Here is a 17,276-nt window from a genome sequence, read left to right on the forward strand (position 1 = left end):
TCAAACAGGAATTGTAAAACTTGAGATGTTTCTGCTTTTAATGGATTAAATCTTGATCCAGACCATGAGATGAACTTTTTCCAGACCCTATAGTAAACACTAGAGGATACTTTTTTCCTTGCCTGTATAAGCAAATCGAGGACCTGCTCGGACAGACCTCTATTTCTTAATAACTGCCGCTCAATTTCCACGCCGTCAAATGAAGCTGTTGTAGATTCGGATGCAACAATGGCCCCTGATGCAGCAAATCCTTCTTCAACGGCAACCGCCAAGGACCCTGCACTGCCATCCTGAGCACTGAAGGAAACCAAACCCTCTTCGGCCAGTAGGGAAGAATTATTATTACTTGTGCCTTGTCCTCCCTGATCTTCCTGAGAGTCCTTGGAATAATAGGAAACGGGGGAAACACATACGCCAGTCTGAACGTCCAAGGAAGGGAGAAAGCATCCACTCCCCCTGTTCCTGGGAGATGATATCGGGAGAAAAAGAGTGGTACTTTTGCATTGACGTGTGTGGCCATCAAATCTACCTGAGGCCTTCTGAACCGTTGTACGATCTGCTGAAAAACTACATCGTCCAGCTCCCACTCTCCTGGTAATACCTCCTGTCGGCTGAGGAAGTCTGCCACCACATTGTTCACTCCTGGAACATGTAGAGTTGCTATAGTTTTGAGATGGCATTCCGCCCATTTCAATATCTTTGACACTTCCTCCATCAGGACTCGACTCCTGGTGCCTCCTTGGCGATTGAGATACGCCACTACGGAAACATTGTCTGAAAAAACCTTGAGATGCTTTCCTTGAAGTTGTTTTTGAAACTGCTGTATGGCATTCCACACCGCTCTCATCTCCCTGTGATTCGAAGACAAACGTGCTTCCTCTTCGCTCCATGTGCCCTGACAATTTCTGTGCAACAGATGAGCACCCCAACCTGTTGTACTCGCATCCGTTGTCAGAACCAGAGCATGATGGTCCAGCAGAGACGTCCTTCTGCTGACCAGCCGTTCGTCCGTCCACCAGGTCAAAGATTCTTTCGCTTTCCGGCCTAGTTTTATACAATAATTCAGAGAATATCCTTTCCGAATATAACTCAGGATGTCCAACTGAAGATCTCTCATCCTCCACCTCGCCCAAGGGACTACATCTATGGAGGACGCCATCATCCCCAAGAGACGCATCCCCTGACAAATCATCACACTGTTGCATCCCTTTATGAGGGTAGCCAGATCTTGAAGCTTTAGACACCTCTCCTTTGAAAGACTTATCATATAATCGAGGGTATCTACCTGTACCCCCAGAAACTGTATTATTTGCTTTGGCGTTAGTCTGCTTTTTTCCCAGTTTATGAGCCAGCCATGTTCTTGCAGAATTTGTAGCGCCACACTTAATGCTTTGTCCACTTTCTCTATTGACTCTCCGCACACCAGCAAGTCGTCCAGGTATGACCATATTGATACTTTTTGACCTCTGATCACAGCAATGAGCGACGTCAGAACTTTGGTGAACACCCTTGGAGATGACTTTAGGCCGAACGGAAGGCAAGTGAACTGAAAGTGTTTGCCGAGGACACAAAGCCTTAGATATTTCCTGTGCTGCTTGCAAATTGGAACGTGGAAGTAAGCATCCTTCAGATCTACAGAAGCCAAAAAGTCTCTCTCTCTCACCCCTAACAGGATAGACTTTAGGGTCTCCATACGGAACTTTATTGTTTCTATATACTCGTTGAGCTGTCTGAGATCTAAGATGGTTCTGAACTCGCCGGAAGGTTTTCTCACCAGAAACAGTCTTGAATAGAAACCTCTGTTTCTTTCCAAAAACGGGACAGTCTCTACAGCTTTTGCTTCGATCTGTTTCCTTAAACTGTCCTCCATAGCTTTTAACTCTAGATTTGTAGTTGGTGTCTCTGAAATTAGAAATTTGTCCCACACGGGAAGTTTTGAGAATTCTATCCGGTATCCCTGGGATACGACATCTATTACCCACGTATCCTGAATAGACTCTACCCAACGGCCGGCAAACTTCTGAAGTCTGCCACCCACTGGGAAAGATACCGGAACCCTGTGACAGTCATGCCCTTCGACCACCTCTCCTGTAGGCCTGCCGAAAGGACTGCCTATTGGTACCTGAGGAGTACCTTCCTGAATAAAAGCGACCTGGTCGATATCCTCTTGCCTCTTTAAACTGCTGTTTAGAGGACGGTATTGGAAATCTATTCCTCCTGTCCTGAGGAAGTTTTGCCGATTTCCCTCCTGACATTTTCTGTATAATGGCCTCTAATTTATTTCCAAACAACAGAGACCCTTCATATGGCAGGGACACCAACCTATTCTTGGAGTGCATATCTGCCGACCAAGAACGCAGCCACAAAGCTCTCCTTGCCATCACACCTGCTGCCATAGATTTTGCAGCAAAATCCAGAGCATCTGGAGATACTCGATCCCTTTGGACATTATGGTCAGACTTCTTTGCAGATACTGCCTCGAAATACCTTCTTCTATATCAGTCGACAATACTGACCCCCAGACTCTTAACGCTCTAGAAACAGATGCTACCACCACACCGGATTTTAGTGATATTGCTGAAGACATATGCAATTTCTTTAACGCACTCTCCATGCGTTTATCCATCCCATCTTTTAAGACTGCGCCATCTTCTAACAAAATGGTGGTTTTTGATACCATCTCTGCTACTGCAGCATCAACTTTAGGGATTGCACACCAATTAGTAAACTGCTCATCTTCCACTGGGAACATACGATCAAGCCTTTTAGTATTACCCAGCCTTTTATCAATGCTTTTCCACTCCTTACTCACAACATCTTTTAATGCCTTATGGACTGGAAAAACCCTGTTCTTTTTGGTTTTATCACAGAACAGAATATCCTCATCATTACATTCCTCTTCAGGCACTTTATAATTCATAGTCTTAAAGATATCTTTCAGAAGACTATCCACCAGCTCCAAGTTAAACTTTCTCTCCTCTTCTTGCCCGTCTACCGACTCAGCACTAGAAGCAGCCTGATAATCATCATAAGCAAAATCCTGAGAACCTGACTCATCCACTGAATCAATTCTATCCAGAGACCTAGCCCTTTTATTCCCTTGGAATTCCGAGAGCTGCTCTTTGGTAACAAAAGACTCCTTCATCCATCTCATTAAATCTCTTATTTGCTTGGACTGCACAGTCTCCTGAGATTCACTCTGCATACACTCCTCACAGAATTTAACATTTTCAGCAGCTGAAAAGATTTTGTCACAAGCTGCACACTGCATGTCCTTATGCCTTTTCTTACACAACCTCTTCTTAGGTGGAGACACACTAAAACAGCAAAATAAAAACACCTTACAACCTATCCTAAACTACCACACAGCAACAAAATAAACAACAAATAAACAGTAAATAAACAACCAGCCCTCTATGAGGACTTACCTCTTTAGGGCACTGACCGGCTTTTGGGGAGAAGGCTCTCTTTCCATTCTGCTGGTAAGCTTAGAAAACCAGCCCAGCAATCATAGGAGCTTCCTAACTCCTTGTGTGCAGCGCCATTAATTCAAAATTTTCATGCCTTATAAAAAGCTGCGGCGTCAGTGCAGCCCGCCCCCCACAATCAGCTGGGACGGGTGCCAAACAGCACTTCCGCCAGCCAGCCTCCACTGCGTCCCCCCAGCACTTCCGCCCACCGCCGCACTTCCCCTTCAGTGCCAGGACCTTCCGGCGGAAGTCGCGTATGTCCCCTTCCTAAAGAGGACGGCCGCACATATCCACTTCAACAGATGGACCTCCGGCCGGAAACCGCACACATGCCCTTCCGAAGAGGGACTTCCTCTGCAGCAGCAGCACACATTCTCCTCACTGGAAGGCCCCATAGCACACAGCAGAGCGGCGGCCACGGCAGCGGAAAACGGCAAAAGGGGGACCCGCAGCAAAGGGCTGACAGGAGGACACCTTAAGCTGAACATATGGGGACTTACTTGACTGCCCCTAGCACACTTAGCCAAACACCAAGGGAGCCACCCTCTTCTAGCACGGCTGCCAGGAGACGTATCAGCTAGGAACAACATGAGGTAAGCCCTGAAAAAAAATAATTTAAATAGAAAAATAAATGATACAGGAACTCCTACTGCCAAGCTAGGAGACAGGAAAAAGACTAGGGAGGAAGGGGTGGAGTGCGGTTATATACCCATAGTGGGTGGGCCCTAGTGGTTTAGGAAAACTCCCTGTCTAAAGTTAGGAATAGGGATACAATCCCAGTAGTTATGGCTGCCATGAAGTAGCGTAGAAGAAACACAGTTTACCTAATTTAATATTTTTTTCTGAATTTCTCAATAAGAAACTTTGGCCACCAGTGCTGTGAGAAAAATTCTGATACTCTATGGCACTGTGATTCAAAAAGGTTTGGGAATCACTGAAGTATGGTAAATATGAATTAGTCTGACATGTACTACATAAATCAATAGAGATACAGCAACCAAAAAACGTACCGCATTATGTTTATCTTTTCTACATTATAATGTTTGCTCAAAAGATGAAAAACATTTTATGGCTACTAAGATTGTTATAGATTACATCCATTGTGCTAATGAAAATATACCACTGTGAAACTTGCTTGAGAATGGTTTGAATCACTTCAAGTTTCTTCTAATCATAACAGAGTTTAATACATAAAACAAACCTTCATAAAAATCCAATGTGCACATAGTATTTCCAACCAGTGTATTGAACTCATTGATTTCTTGACTGCATTTAACGAACTCTTGGGCTAATTCAGCATCCAATTCTGTACTACGAACCACTGTCTTTCCAAGAACAATCTGTTCAAATTCAGGTTTAAAACAGGGATTTACAGACTGACTTGTAATCACCACAGAACCTGGCTCAATACCTAAAGAAAACAGAGCAGAAACCTAATGTTAAACATTGCACAATTAATGATAATCCAAGAAAAAGAAGTATAAACTCTTATTTACAATTAGTTATGCATCGCTCAAGTGTTATAATAACCAATAAAACATAAGCATTTTTTGTATTCACATACCTTGACACTGGTGAACTGAACTTTAGAGATCATTCTGACCTGATCACACACAGCAACTTTTTGCAGCCCGTGCGATCAGGTAGACGCTGCCTACGGAGGAGTGTTTTTTTTTTTGCATAGCAAGACTGCGTTCGTTTGTACAGCCGTGCTATGCCAAAAAAGTTTTGTGCAAAAGTAGACTAAGGCTAAACATACTTACCCTGTGCGATCACTTCAGCGTGGCAGGTCCAGGAATTGACGTCAGACATCCACCCTCCAAACGCCTCGACATGCCTATGTTCGGATCTCCACACCTGGAAAATGGTCAGTTGACACCCGGGGTCCGCCTTCCTCCTGTCAATCTTCTTGCGGTCGCCGCTGCAACCGCTTTCTTCGTTGGAGGCATCACTGCCCGGCGATGGCAACGACACGCCTGCGTAATGCGGCTGCAGCGCATGCGCAGTTCGAACCCATTCGCACAGCTACGATGAAGCGCAGCGTGCGATCGGGTCGGAATGACCCCCTTCGACTTCTGGATGATATTTTTTGGATAAATTTGCCTCTTACGGCAGACATCTAATCTGTTAATATGTTTAAGACGCAGACTTGCTAGAATGTGAGATCCTCCCCACTCCTCTGGATAGACGTGTTGTAGTGATGCTGCCACTTAGAGATGTTAGGATACCCCTAAGGCTATACAGGAATCAAACGGTAATCCCTTGGATGCAAATAAATTAGAAAGTGGGCCAAGTGTAAAGGCCCCCATACATCTGTAAATGAGTCGCCATTCTCTGATCACCCGACACAAGAGATCTGGAGGGATTTGTAACATGAACAATTTCCCCGATTCCCCAACATATCAGTGATCATCGCTGGCTGCCGCCAAATATAAGGGGCCCTTAAGTGTTCTTAAATTGTCCAGGTAGACATGCTCCTTAAAGGGCCCATACATCAGCAATCACAAAAAGAGATTCACATGATAAACAGATTGTGATTCCCCCCCCCTCACCCCCCTATATTTAAAGACTCCCCAATCCACCAATCGGCACCCGTACACTCGATATTTTTCAGTGAATTGCAGATATTTTTCAGCAAATACAGATCTGGCAACCCTGAAAGGCTCATTTTGTTAGAACGGTCTGCAAATCAGCTGATTGTATCATACACTAGCAGTCTATTTCCCCAATTGTTCACTGAAATTCAAAGTGTTGAACCTTAAGTGGGGGGATTCAAATGTTATTGCACCCTCAATCTCCCGTCTAAAGTGACGGGAGATCGCGGGGCAATATATTCAAATTCCCCCACTTATCACACTGATCTCTTTATGTCCATTTCAGCTCGAGACCCGCAGGGTGTAACAAGCTGAAATGAACTTGTCGTGTCCATCGGCAGCAACATTAGAATAGCTGCTGACATTTTAATCCGGCCCTAATTGTCAAATTCCGATTTCTTTTTAATAGGAATCGGCAATCGGTGAAACCCATACAGACTGCTCCATCATGAAATCAATAAAAATGTCAGTATAAAGTCATGCAATGGACACATGTATTTTTGATAAAACAAAGCATATTGTCACCATTTAAAAGTAACCTTATATGCTCTTAAACTCAGTGGTATTTTCATAAATCAATCTGTCATTGTACAGTATGTAGCAGTGTGAGGATGCATGGAAGAAAACCAAACTTTATTGGAAACTCAAGGTCGGTAAAGCTGGCCATATCTCATGATCTGATTTTTTTATTGATTTATAAGAAAACTAAACCCTGGGTGATAATCACTGAATACATACAATGAATGCATAACAAACATACAGCAAAATTTTTCTCTAATAGGCAAAACTATGTGCACTGCAGGTGGGGCAGATGTAACATGTGCAGAGAGAGTAGGTTGTGTTTAAACTTAAATCTAAATTGCAGTGTAAAATAAAGCAGCCAGTATTTACCCTGTAGAAAAACAATATAACCCACACAAATCTAAATCTCTCTGCACATTATATACAGTATCTGTCCTACTTGCAGTGCAACATGGTTTTGCCCTTTAGAGAAAGCTTTTACGATCAGGTCTGAATTAGGCCCTTAGGGGAACATTTACTAAGCAGTGATAAGAGCAGAGAAGTGAACCAGTGGAGAAGTAGCCCCATCAACCAATCAGCAACTCTGTATCATTCTATAGTATGCAAATTATAGATGTTACTTTAGTACTAATTGGTTGCCATGGGCAACTTCTCCACTGGCTCACTTCTCTGCTCTTATCACTGCTTAGTAAATGTTCCCCTTAATCTTTAATGCTATCGAGAAATGTGAACATTTTCATAAACATTTTTAAAGCATGTATTCTAATAATGTGAAATGTTATATGTGCAGCAATAATTCTTCCTTATCCTTTTTTTTATTTTAATAATGTGATTACAGCATGTGCAATAATTAAACTGTATGGATAAAGCCAATCATTTGTTCTGAAACTCACTATGGAAAATGTATGATCTTGTCTATAAATCACCTACTTATCTTGTTTGTAACCTTCACAACATACAGTAGCACCACTCTTTTCCCTGATATGAATATTTCTAATTCTATTTCACAAGTGCATACAGTATGTACTATATTTTATGAAAATATAACAAAACATTAATATACCTTACCTATGCCTCCTGATGTACCAATACGAATAACAATGACATCAGAGCATTTAGAATGATACAACAGTTTGATCAACTCATGAAGCATTATAGAGATAGATGGAATCCCCATTCCATGCTGAAAAATAAATAATCAATGGTCAATAGGTGGTAATATTATAATATACTTAATCTGTTCTACAATAGTAAAACAAAAAAAGTGACAGAGCTGGGCTGCATTGTGTCCTGTGCTACCTCCGCCCCTGAACATGTGACGTCGTAAAGTTAGGTTGTGCAGTGCGGAGCCACCAGCACCTGGAAGTACAGCACTGCCCGGGGCATCCAAAGGACGCTCTGGGCAGCTCTGCAACACCGATACTGGCTGCAATCTATATACAGCAGTAGTGGGGCAGTGCAATCGCCCAATACTTTGTGCCCTGGGCGATTGCACCACTCATACACCCCTATTTATGGCCCAGACAAAAAGGAAAGAACAGCTGTACAGTCTATTATAATAGCAAGATTAATATTTTCAGAAAAATAGAAATGAAAGAACATCACATATAGTAATACAGCTTCAGTCATGTAACTCTGAGGTAGTAGGACAAGTACAGCGATCCAGATATGCTTTCTGCGATTTAACTATAATAGGCAAATGGTCATTATCACTGTACATAGTAAATAACCTCCCTCACTATAACCACAGTCTTACCCTTTCGCAAACATTAAATGTGGATTGACTGTTTACCCATCAGACATAACGTTAAAACCTTTTATAGGTGAAGCGAATAACACATATTATCTCCTTGAAGTGGCACATCTCAAGGGGTGGGATAAAATAGTCAGCAAGTGAAGTTCTTGAAGTTGATGTTTTGGAAGCAGAAAAAATCGGCAAGTGTGAGGTTCTAAACAACTTTGACAGGGCCAACTTGTGATGGCTAGATAACTGGGTCACAGTATCTCCAAAATGGAGGTCCTGTTTGGTGTTCCAGATAAGCAGTGCTTAGTACTTACCAAAAGTGATCCAATGAAAGACCACCAGTGAATTGAAGACAGGGTCATGGGTGCATAAGGTATTTGGGGGGCGAAGACTAGAACATGTGGTCCAATCTCACTGAAGAGCTACTGTGGCACAAATTGCTAAAAAGTTAATGCTGGCTACAGTATGATAGAAAGGTGTCAGAACACACAGTGCATTGCAGACTGCTCAGAGTGCCCATGCTGACCCTTTCCACTGCCAAAAGGGGTATGAGTTGTTGGGTTGACCCAACTTAGGTCGACACACATTAGGTCGACCACTGAAGGTCGACATTGCCATTATGTTGACATGCATTAGGTGACATGGGTGTTAAGTCGACATGAGTTTTTTTACTGTTTTTGGTGTCGTTTTCTCCGTAAAGTGACGGGAAACCCAAATTAGTGTGCCGTGTTCGCTCGCCATGCATCGGGCAAGGTTACCGTTCCAATCGTAGTCCACATGGATCGTTAAGTATGAAAAAATCCCAAAAATGGAAAAAAAATCGAAAAACTCATATCGGCCTTTTGACCTGTTCACCTAGTACATGTCGACCTAATGCATGTCGATTTAATGGCAATATCGACCTTCAGTGGTCGACCTAATGAGTGTCAACCTAAGTTGGGTCCACCTAACAACCGTATCCCGCCAAAAGCGCCTACAATGGGAAAATATGCGTCAGAAATGGACCATGGAGCAATGGAAGAAGGTGGCCTGGTCTGATTAATAATATTTTAGTTTACATTATGTGGAAAACTGGGTGCATATGTCTCATTTTTCTGGGGAAGAGGTGGCACCTGGATGCACTATGGGAAGAAGGCAAGTTGGCGGATACAGTGTGATGCTCTGGGCAATGTTCTGCTGGGAAACCTTGGGTCCATGCACTGATGTGGATGTTACTTTGACATGTAACACCTACCTAAACATTGCTGCAAACCAAGTTTCCCCTTCATACAGTAGCAAGGTATCCGCTGATAGCAGTGGGCTCTTTCAGCAGAATAATTCACCCTATCACACTGTAATATACAGATGTGTTCTCATGCATCTAGCCTCAATATGCCACACGGCGTGAGATGCCTGGCGCGAGTGGACCGCCAAGTCCCGTGCAGCTCTGCTAGCGTCAGACGTCTTTTTTGCTAGTCATTTGTCTTAGTTGCAACAGGATGTGCCTAGAACACACTAGGAGACTATGATGATTAATTTTTATATGCGGCACTTGTATATCATGTGTGATCGAGTCCGTATATGGGCCCTCATTCCGAGTTGTTCGCTCGCTAGCTGCTTTTAGCAGCATTGCACACGCTAGGCCACCGCCCTCTGGGAGTGTATCTTAGCTTAGCAGAATAGCGAACGAAAGATTAGCAGAATTGCTACTAAATAGTTCTTAGCAGTTTCTGAGTAGCTCCAGACCTACTCCTAGATTGCAATCAGCTCAGTCCGTTTAGTTCCTGGTTTGATGTCACAAACACGCCCTGTGTTCGGCCAACCACTCCCCCGTTTCTCCATACACTCCCGCGTTTTTCCCTGACACGCCTGCGTTTTTTAGCACACTCCCGGAAAACGTTCAGTTACTTCCCAGAAACGCCCCTTTCCTGTCAATCATTTACCGATCAGCAGAGCGACTGAAAAGCGCCGCAGAATCCACAGCAAATCTGCTAAGATTTTAGTTAAATAACACGCAGGGTGCCTTGCGCATGCGCAGTTTGCAACAAATCACAGCATAGCGAAAATCGGCAACGAGCGAACAACTCGGAATGACCCCCATGGAGCAGAACAGAACTTGTATTGGAAACTGTCTGCTACATTGTAGCACTTCGTGTTCAGATTCAGAGACTCAGTCACACACAGATATACAAGTGTCTCATATCAAATTAATCAGCACAGTCTACTGAGGCATTCTAGTTCTAGTTGCGACTTAAGCTGCCCATACACCTAAAGATTTATTGTCCGATCTGGATCGTTGGAACGAAAATCTGGTAATGGATGAGAGCAAATGACAATTTGCTTAAAAATGCTGATAAAACAGACAAAAATGGTCAGTTAGATAAATTGGTTAAATCCATTTGATTTAACCAATTTGTGTGAACGAATGTTTTTGTCAGTTTTCTGGCATTTCGGAGCAAATGGTCATTTGTCATTTGCTCCCATACATTACCAGATTTTTGTTTCAACCACCCAGATCAGACAATAAATCTTTTGGTGTTTGAGCAGCTTTAGATGTATTTTTGGCAAAAAAAGACATCTGGCACTAGCAGAGTTTCACGGGACTTGGTGTGCCGAGAGGGGCTGTTTGGCACGAAAGCAGCAATGATGTATGGGGACACTTCTTTAGTTCAGGAATGGTTTAAGGAACATGACAAAGGGCCTAATTCAGAGTTGATCGCAGCAGCAAATTTGTTAGCAGTTAGGCAAAACCAAGGGCCTAATTCTGAGTTGATCGCAGCATCAAATTTGTTAGCAATCGGGCAAAACCATGGGGGTCATTCCGAGTTGTTCGCTCGTTGCCGATTTTCGCTATTTTGCGATTAGTCGCTTACTGCGCATGCGCAAGGTTCGCAGAGCGCATGCGCTTAGTTATTTTACACAAAAGTTAGGTATTTTACTCACGGCATAACGAGGAATTTTCATCGTTCTGGTGATTGTACTGTGATTGACAGGAAGTGGGTGTTTCTGGGTGGAAACTGGCCGTTTTCTGGGCGTGTGGGAAAAAACGCTGGCGTTTCTGGGAAAAACGCGGGAGTGTCTGAAGAAACGGGGGAGTGTCTGGGCGAACGCTGGGTGTGTTTGTGACGTCAAACCAGGAACGAAACTGACTGAACTGATCGCAATGGCTGAGTAAGTCTGGAGCTACTCAGAAACTGCTAAGAAATTTCTATTCGCAATTCTGCTAATCTTTCGTTCGCAATTCTGCTAAGCTAAGATACACTCCCAGAGGGCGGCGGCTTAGCGTGTGCAATGCTGCTAAAAGCAGCTAGCGAGCGAACAACTCGGAATGAGGGCCCATGTGCACTGCAGGTGTGACAGATATAACATGTGTAGAGAGAGTCAGATTTGGGTGTGGCGTGTTCAAACTGAAATCTAAATTGCAGTGTAAAAATAAAGCAGCCAGTATTTACCCTGCACAGAAACAAAATAACCCACCCAAATCTAACTCTCTCTGCAAATGTTATATCTGCCCCCCCCTGCAGTGCACACGGTTTTGCCCAATTGCTAACAAACTTGCTGCTGCGATCAACTCAGAATTACCCCCCATGGGGGTCATTCTGAGTTGTTCGCTCGCAAGCTGCTTTTAGCAGCTTTGCACACGCTAAGCCGCCGCCTACTGGGAGTGAATCTTAGCTTATCAAAATTGCGAACGAAAGATTAGCAAAATAGCGAATAGACACCTCTTAGCAGTTTCTGAGTAGCTCCAGACTTACTCGGCATCTGCGATCAGTTCAGTGCTTGTCGTTCCTGGTTTGACGTCACAAACACACCCAGCGTTCGCCCAGACACTCCCCCGTTTCTCCAGCCACTCCTGCGTTTTTCCCAGAAACGGCAGCGTTTTTCCGCACACACCCATAAAACGGCCTGTTTCCGCCCAGAAACACCCACTTCCTGTCAATCACATTACGATCACCAGAACGAAGAAAAAACCTCGTAATGCCGTGAGTAAAATACCTAACTGCATAGCAAATTTACTTGGCGCAGTCGCACTGCGGACATTGCGCATGCGCATTAGCGACTAATCGCTCCGTTGCGAGAAAAAAATACCGATCGAACAACTCAGAATGACCCCCCATGTGCACTGCAGGGGGAGGCAGATGTAACATGTGCAGAGAGAGTTAGATTTGGGTGGGTTATTTTGTTTCTGTGCAGGGTAAATACTGTCTGCTTTATTTTTACACTGCAATTTAGATTTCAGTTTTAACACACCCCACCCAAATCTAACTTTCTCCGCACATGTAATATCTGCCCGACCCCCCCCCCCCCCCCCTGCAATTAAGGCTGCCACCTCTCCCTGATTTCCTGGACTCTCCAGGATTTGGTGGCAACCCTCCAGGAGGCTTTTCCTCTCTCCCGGATTCTGGGATTCTCCCGGAATAAGGGGACTCCGCCTCCATCAGCCCAGAAACCAGTGGGACTGCTGGGGACGGCGGCGGTGCGTGCAGCACGCATATATGGGACGTGGACGCCCCATGACGTGTCACGTGAGTGCAGGAAAACAGGGGAGGGGCGAGGGAGACGTTGAGACGAGTAGCAGCAGTGCGGACTGGTGGCGGCTGGTGACTCAGAGAGCTGTGAGCTGGAATTAGCTTCCGGCTACTGGGGCTGGTAGCGTGGGGAGAGTGAGAGCAGACTAGCACCCAGCAGTGACAGCATGGCAAAGGAGCTGGATCCTCCTGAACTGGCCAGTACACTCTGGTGTTAGATTGTCTGGTCCCAGTGGGGCTGTGGATTGCAACAGCAGTTGCAGTGGAGACTCTGGGTAAGCTCAGTACACTGAATCACTGGTATTGTTACCTTGCTAGGATATCACACCATTATGTCATGTGTTCTCTGGTGACATTATTATTATTATTATTATTATTATTAATGTGTTCTGTTGATCTGAAACTTCACTTCATTATATCTAGTTCTTTTTATTGCAGTTATTAGTGTATGTCAGTGGTTACATAGGGCTGTTCTAGGGCATTGAGCTGTATCTATAGTCATATTGTTACTGTTATTTGTGGCATGATGCATGGCACTGTATGTGTCCAGTACCATAGCAGGGACCGGCCACCTGCAGTGTCTCTGGTGGGCATGATGTACAGCTCTGTGGATGGTTTATCGATGTTAAAATCCAACATCTGCTGTTCAGTGGGAGCTATTACTTTATCACAGGGATCACATAATTTATTTACATGCATGAACATTGCTTGGTATCGGGGGGGTTGGGATTTGGGAGGTGGATTTCCAGGAATCGATGATGCATGAAGTGGCAACCCTACCTGCAACGCAGATGGGGCCTAATACAGACCTGATCGCTAGGCTGCGTTTTCGTACAGCAGGCGATCAGTTCTAAACTGCGCATGCATACACACTGCAATGCGCAGGCGTGTCACATGGGTACAAAGTGGGTCACCACTCAGCGACGGGTTTGTGCGAAGGATCCGTTCGCACGGGCGTTCGCAAGTGACCGTTGTCTGGGAGTGTTTGGAAAAACGCAGGCGTGTCCAAGCATTTTCAGGGAGGGTTCCTGACGTCAATTCCGGTCCTGAACAGGCTGAAGCGATCGTAGCGGCTGAGTAAGTCCTGGGCTACTCAGAGACTGCACAAAATCTGTTTGTACAGCACTGCTACACATGCGTTCGCAGTGGCACACTTGCACACCTAAAATACACTCCCCTAAGGGCGGCGATATGCGAACGCAGGACTGCAAGAAAACCCTAGCGAGCGAAAGGTCTGAATTAGCCCTGTGGTTTTGCCCATCTGCTAACAAATTTGCTGCTACGATCAGGTCTGAATTAGGCCCAAAGAGTTCAAGGTGTTGACTTGGCCTACAAAGTCCCCAGATCTCAATCTGATCCAGAAGCTGTGAACTGTTCTGGAAAAATAAGCCCAAGCCATGGAGGCCCCACTTCAAGGACTTTAAGGGGCCTATTTGTTTTGTGCATCTAATTTTCTAATTTAAACGGGACTGTTTAGACGCCCAAACAATTGTCACATTTAATTACTGGTTGTGCGCACATAAATATTGCGCATGTCTGTCCAAACACAAAGGGTTTAGACATGTAAAACAGCTACATTTATTTAAAGTCCTGCTTTGTGCGTCCAAACTCCCGTTCGGATGCCCAAAAGGGATGACTTAGGACCCTATTCAGCTTCAGTTCAAACTGCAATTGCTTGTGATCACATGCTGGGGGCCACCCAGCATGCACATGGGCGCCAGCTGCGAAGGCAAGTGCGCCATCGCCATGTTTTGCTTCGTCATCACGCAGCCACCCCGAAAATGGCCTGGACCCGCCCCCATTTTTATCGCACCGCCCCCTGCAACACCGCGTGGCCGCCCTGCCTGTCAATCAGGCAGGGGCGTTTGCATCACTGAGATGCGTTCGCATCCCCCGGGGTAAGCACTGAGATACAATCATATCTGGCTGATTTCGTGGCCAGTACGTACACACAGGCCCCGTGTGTGCACTGGCCACGAAAATGGGCCAGATGTGGTTGCATCTCAGTAACAAATGCTACTGAATAAGGCCCTTAGTGCACATTTCTTCTCGTATCTCAGGAGACTGCCAAAAGAAATGTCATCCTCTCGGCTATCGAGTATCTAAACAGAGCAACAGTTGAATTGATCCATTTTGCGCCCTAGTAGTAGCCGCGGATAAAAAAAATTAATAGACAGCATTAGAATCTGCTGCTAATGTCTCTGTGGCAGATACTATGACATCCTCAATGGGTCAGAGCTGTTTTGGTGGCATGAATGGGACCAACATACTTTTAAGCAGGTGCTTTTGAAGTTATGGCTGATGTGTGTATAGCTAGGCTAGAAATGGGAGGGTTTATACTCTAGATAGAGCATAGAGCGCACAGAATCTCTAATTAGATTGGTTCAAAAATATAGTAGGGATATGCCCCCACTTCTGCCAGCCAAATACTGCGTACTGTAGATAACCTTTGAATGCCAATCCCTGGTTACATGCCCCTATGCTACCTTCTTACCTGTAGGAGCTCTCATAGATTCTCAATAACCCTGGAACCAGGTCTGTAAGACCGCTTTCAGATCGCAATGCTGGGTCCCACCCGGGAATTAGAAACGGGTCCTTCCTGGGTGGGACCCAGAATTGGACCCTTACACACTGGGTTGCCATCACAGGTGGGGGGCAGAGCCGGCATCGGGGGAAGGTGCGGAGGTGGCGTTGGAAGATGAGATCATCTCCACACCACCTCTGCGCTGTGGATGGTTCCGGGTTGCATCTACACGGCAACACATTTACACTGCACCTGACCCAGTATTATACCCGGGAATAACCCTCCTTTATTCCCGGGATGAATTATCAGGTCAGGCGACCCGGGAATTCAGCAGTGACCCCTTTTACACCACACGTCGACCCGGCAATATACCGGATTGGTACAGGGTTATTTGTGTGGTGTGAAAGGGGTATAACTTGGAGAGATGCGGGGAGGAAGCATCACTGTCCGAGTCATTCAGGCATATAAGCACCAGAGTAGCGACAGTAGATGTGACGGCAAATACGCACGTCACATCCGTTATCACCATATAGCTGCCACTGTGCCGATCCTTTACATATGTGGTCCTGAAAAATGACCTGCCCTTAGAGGTAGCGCTACTGAATACTGATACATACTTGCAGAAAGAGAGAAACATTTTCTATGATGTAATAACTTACACTGATTGAAAGCACTGGTCCTACTTTGTACATAGCATAGCGGTCAGTTCCTGCACAAATGTTATCAATATCCGCTTTAGGGTCTCCCAGCTTCAGTTCTCCAGTAATGTACTGAGCAAACGCTTTCATCCTCCATGGACTGCCTCCAACACATACAAACTGAAAACATTAAAATGTATGTTTATTATCTAGGTGTAGAATAGAAAAGTAACATTTCATTACTGTTGGTTGTAACATCAACTTTCAAACTCAGTGTGTTATATGCAGTGCTTTTCAAAATTCTAAAAGCTCAGTATAATTTAATGGCGAATAATGATTTATTGGGAATCTGGGGGGGGGGAACAATGAAATAAAGATTATTAACTGTATGTACAGTAGACAAAATAGTATTATCCTGTTTTTTTATAAAATCAGGCAGATTGCAATTAGGGGTGCAAAATGGCATCTTTGGGGAAAAAAAATGTGAGAACTGGAGATGCCTGTCCTTCCCTTCCTGAGACCCTTGCTTTTTTCTTCTAAGCTTGTGCGGGGCTGACACAAGTGCACAGAAAGACAGTTTGGTGCTTCACTAGGCATGTGCCACCTGGGAGTGCCCGCTAGCAGCCCGCTTTGCTGGAACCTCTGGGCCTGAAACAAGGTTTGCTGCTTTACTGTTCATGCACTGACCAAAATCCCACTCTCCACCGGGCCCCACAGTAGTTGCTCCCCCAATGGCAGTAGTTCTGCTAGTAGGCATCATTAGAGAAAGTAGTCAATTTTGGACTAATGAAGCTTGGACATATCCAAACATAGATTTTTCAGGAGACATACTGTATATTTTGCAGATAATGGAGGTCTTGTGTAAACTATGTGCTGATAATGATAATGACACTAGAAGCAAGATCTACTTCAGATTGGGATTGCATATATTTATCACCTCCAGTTACGGTACCTGTGAAAAGCCTTAAAGAGCTGAAACATTGTAAAACTTTATTATTTGTTGTAAAGGTAATACTGTTAATATATAAACTTTGTATGATGACTTAACTTTCTATATTACATATTACATACAATACAATATTTTATAACCCTTAATGAATAACTTTCCTAGCCACACCTTTTTCTTCTATTGTACACGGTTTACTTTCACAAAATACAAAGTGAATGAACGGAAGAGAAATCTAAATCAAATCAATATTTGGTGTGACCACCCTTTGCCTTCAAAACAGCATCAATTCTTCTAGGTACACTTGCACATAGTTTTGAAGGAACTCGG

At 44.5% G+C, this 17,276-nt stretch overlaps 1 protein-coding gene across 3 annotated transcripts in view; it reads right to left on the minus strand.

The window, feature by feature from the left end:
• UPP1 (uridine phosphorylase 1) overlaps positions 1-17,276 on the minus strand; it is a 65,836-nt gene that overhangs the window by 15,818 nt on the left and 32,742 nt on the right. For all 3 annotated transcript variants that reach the window (XM_063922643.1, XM_063922642.1, XM_063922644.1), the window contains 3 exons: positions 16,022-16,180; positions 7,655-7,769; positions 4,672-4,881 (listed from right to left, as the gene is read on the minus strand). In XM_063922643.1, the coding sequence (XP_063778713.1) occupies positions 4,672-4,881; positions 7,655-7,769; positions 16,022-16,180 (484 nt within the window). The remainder of the gene's footprint in view (positions 1-4,671; positions 4,882-7,654; positions 7,770-16,021; positions 16,181-17,276) is intronic.

Source organism: Pseudophryne corroboree, chromosome 5 (genome assembly GCF_028390025.1).
Source record: "Pseudophryne corroboree isolate aPseCor3 chromosome 5, aPseCor3.hap2, whole genome shotgun sequence".
NCBI classification, from domain to species: domain Eukaryota; kingdom Metazoa; phylum Chordata; class Amphibia; order Anura; family Myobatrachidae; genus Pseudophryne; species Pseudophryne corroboree.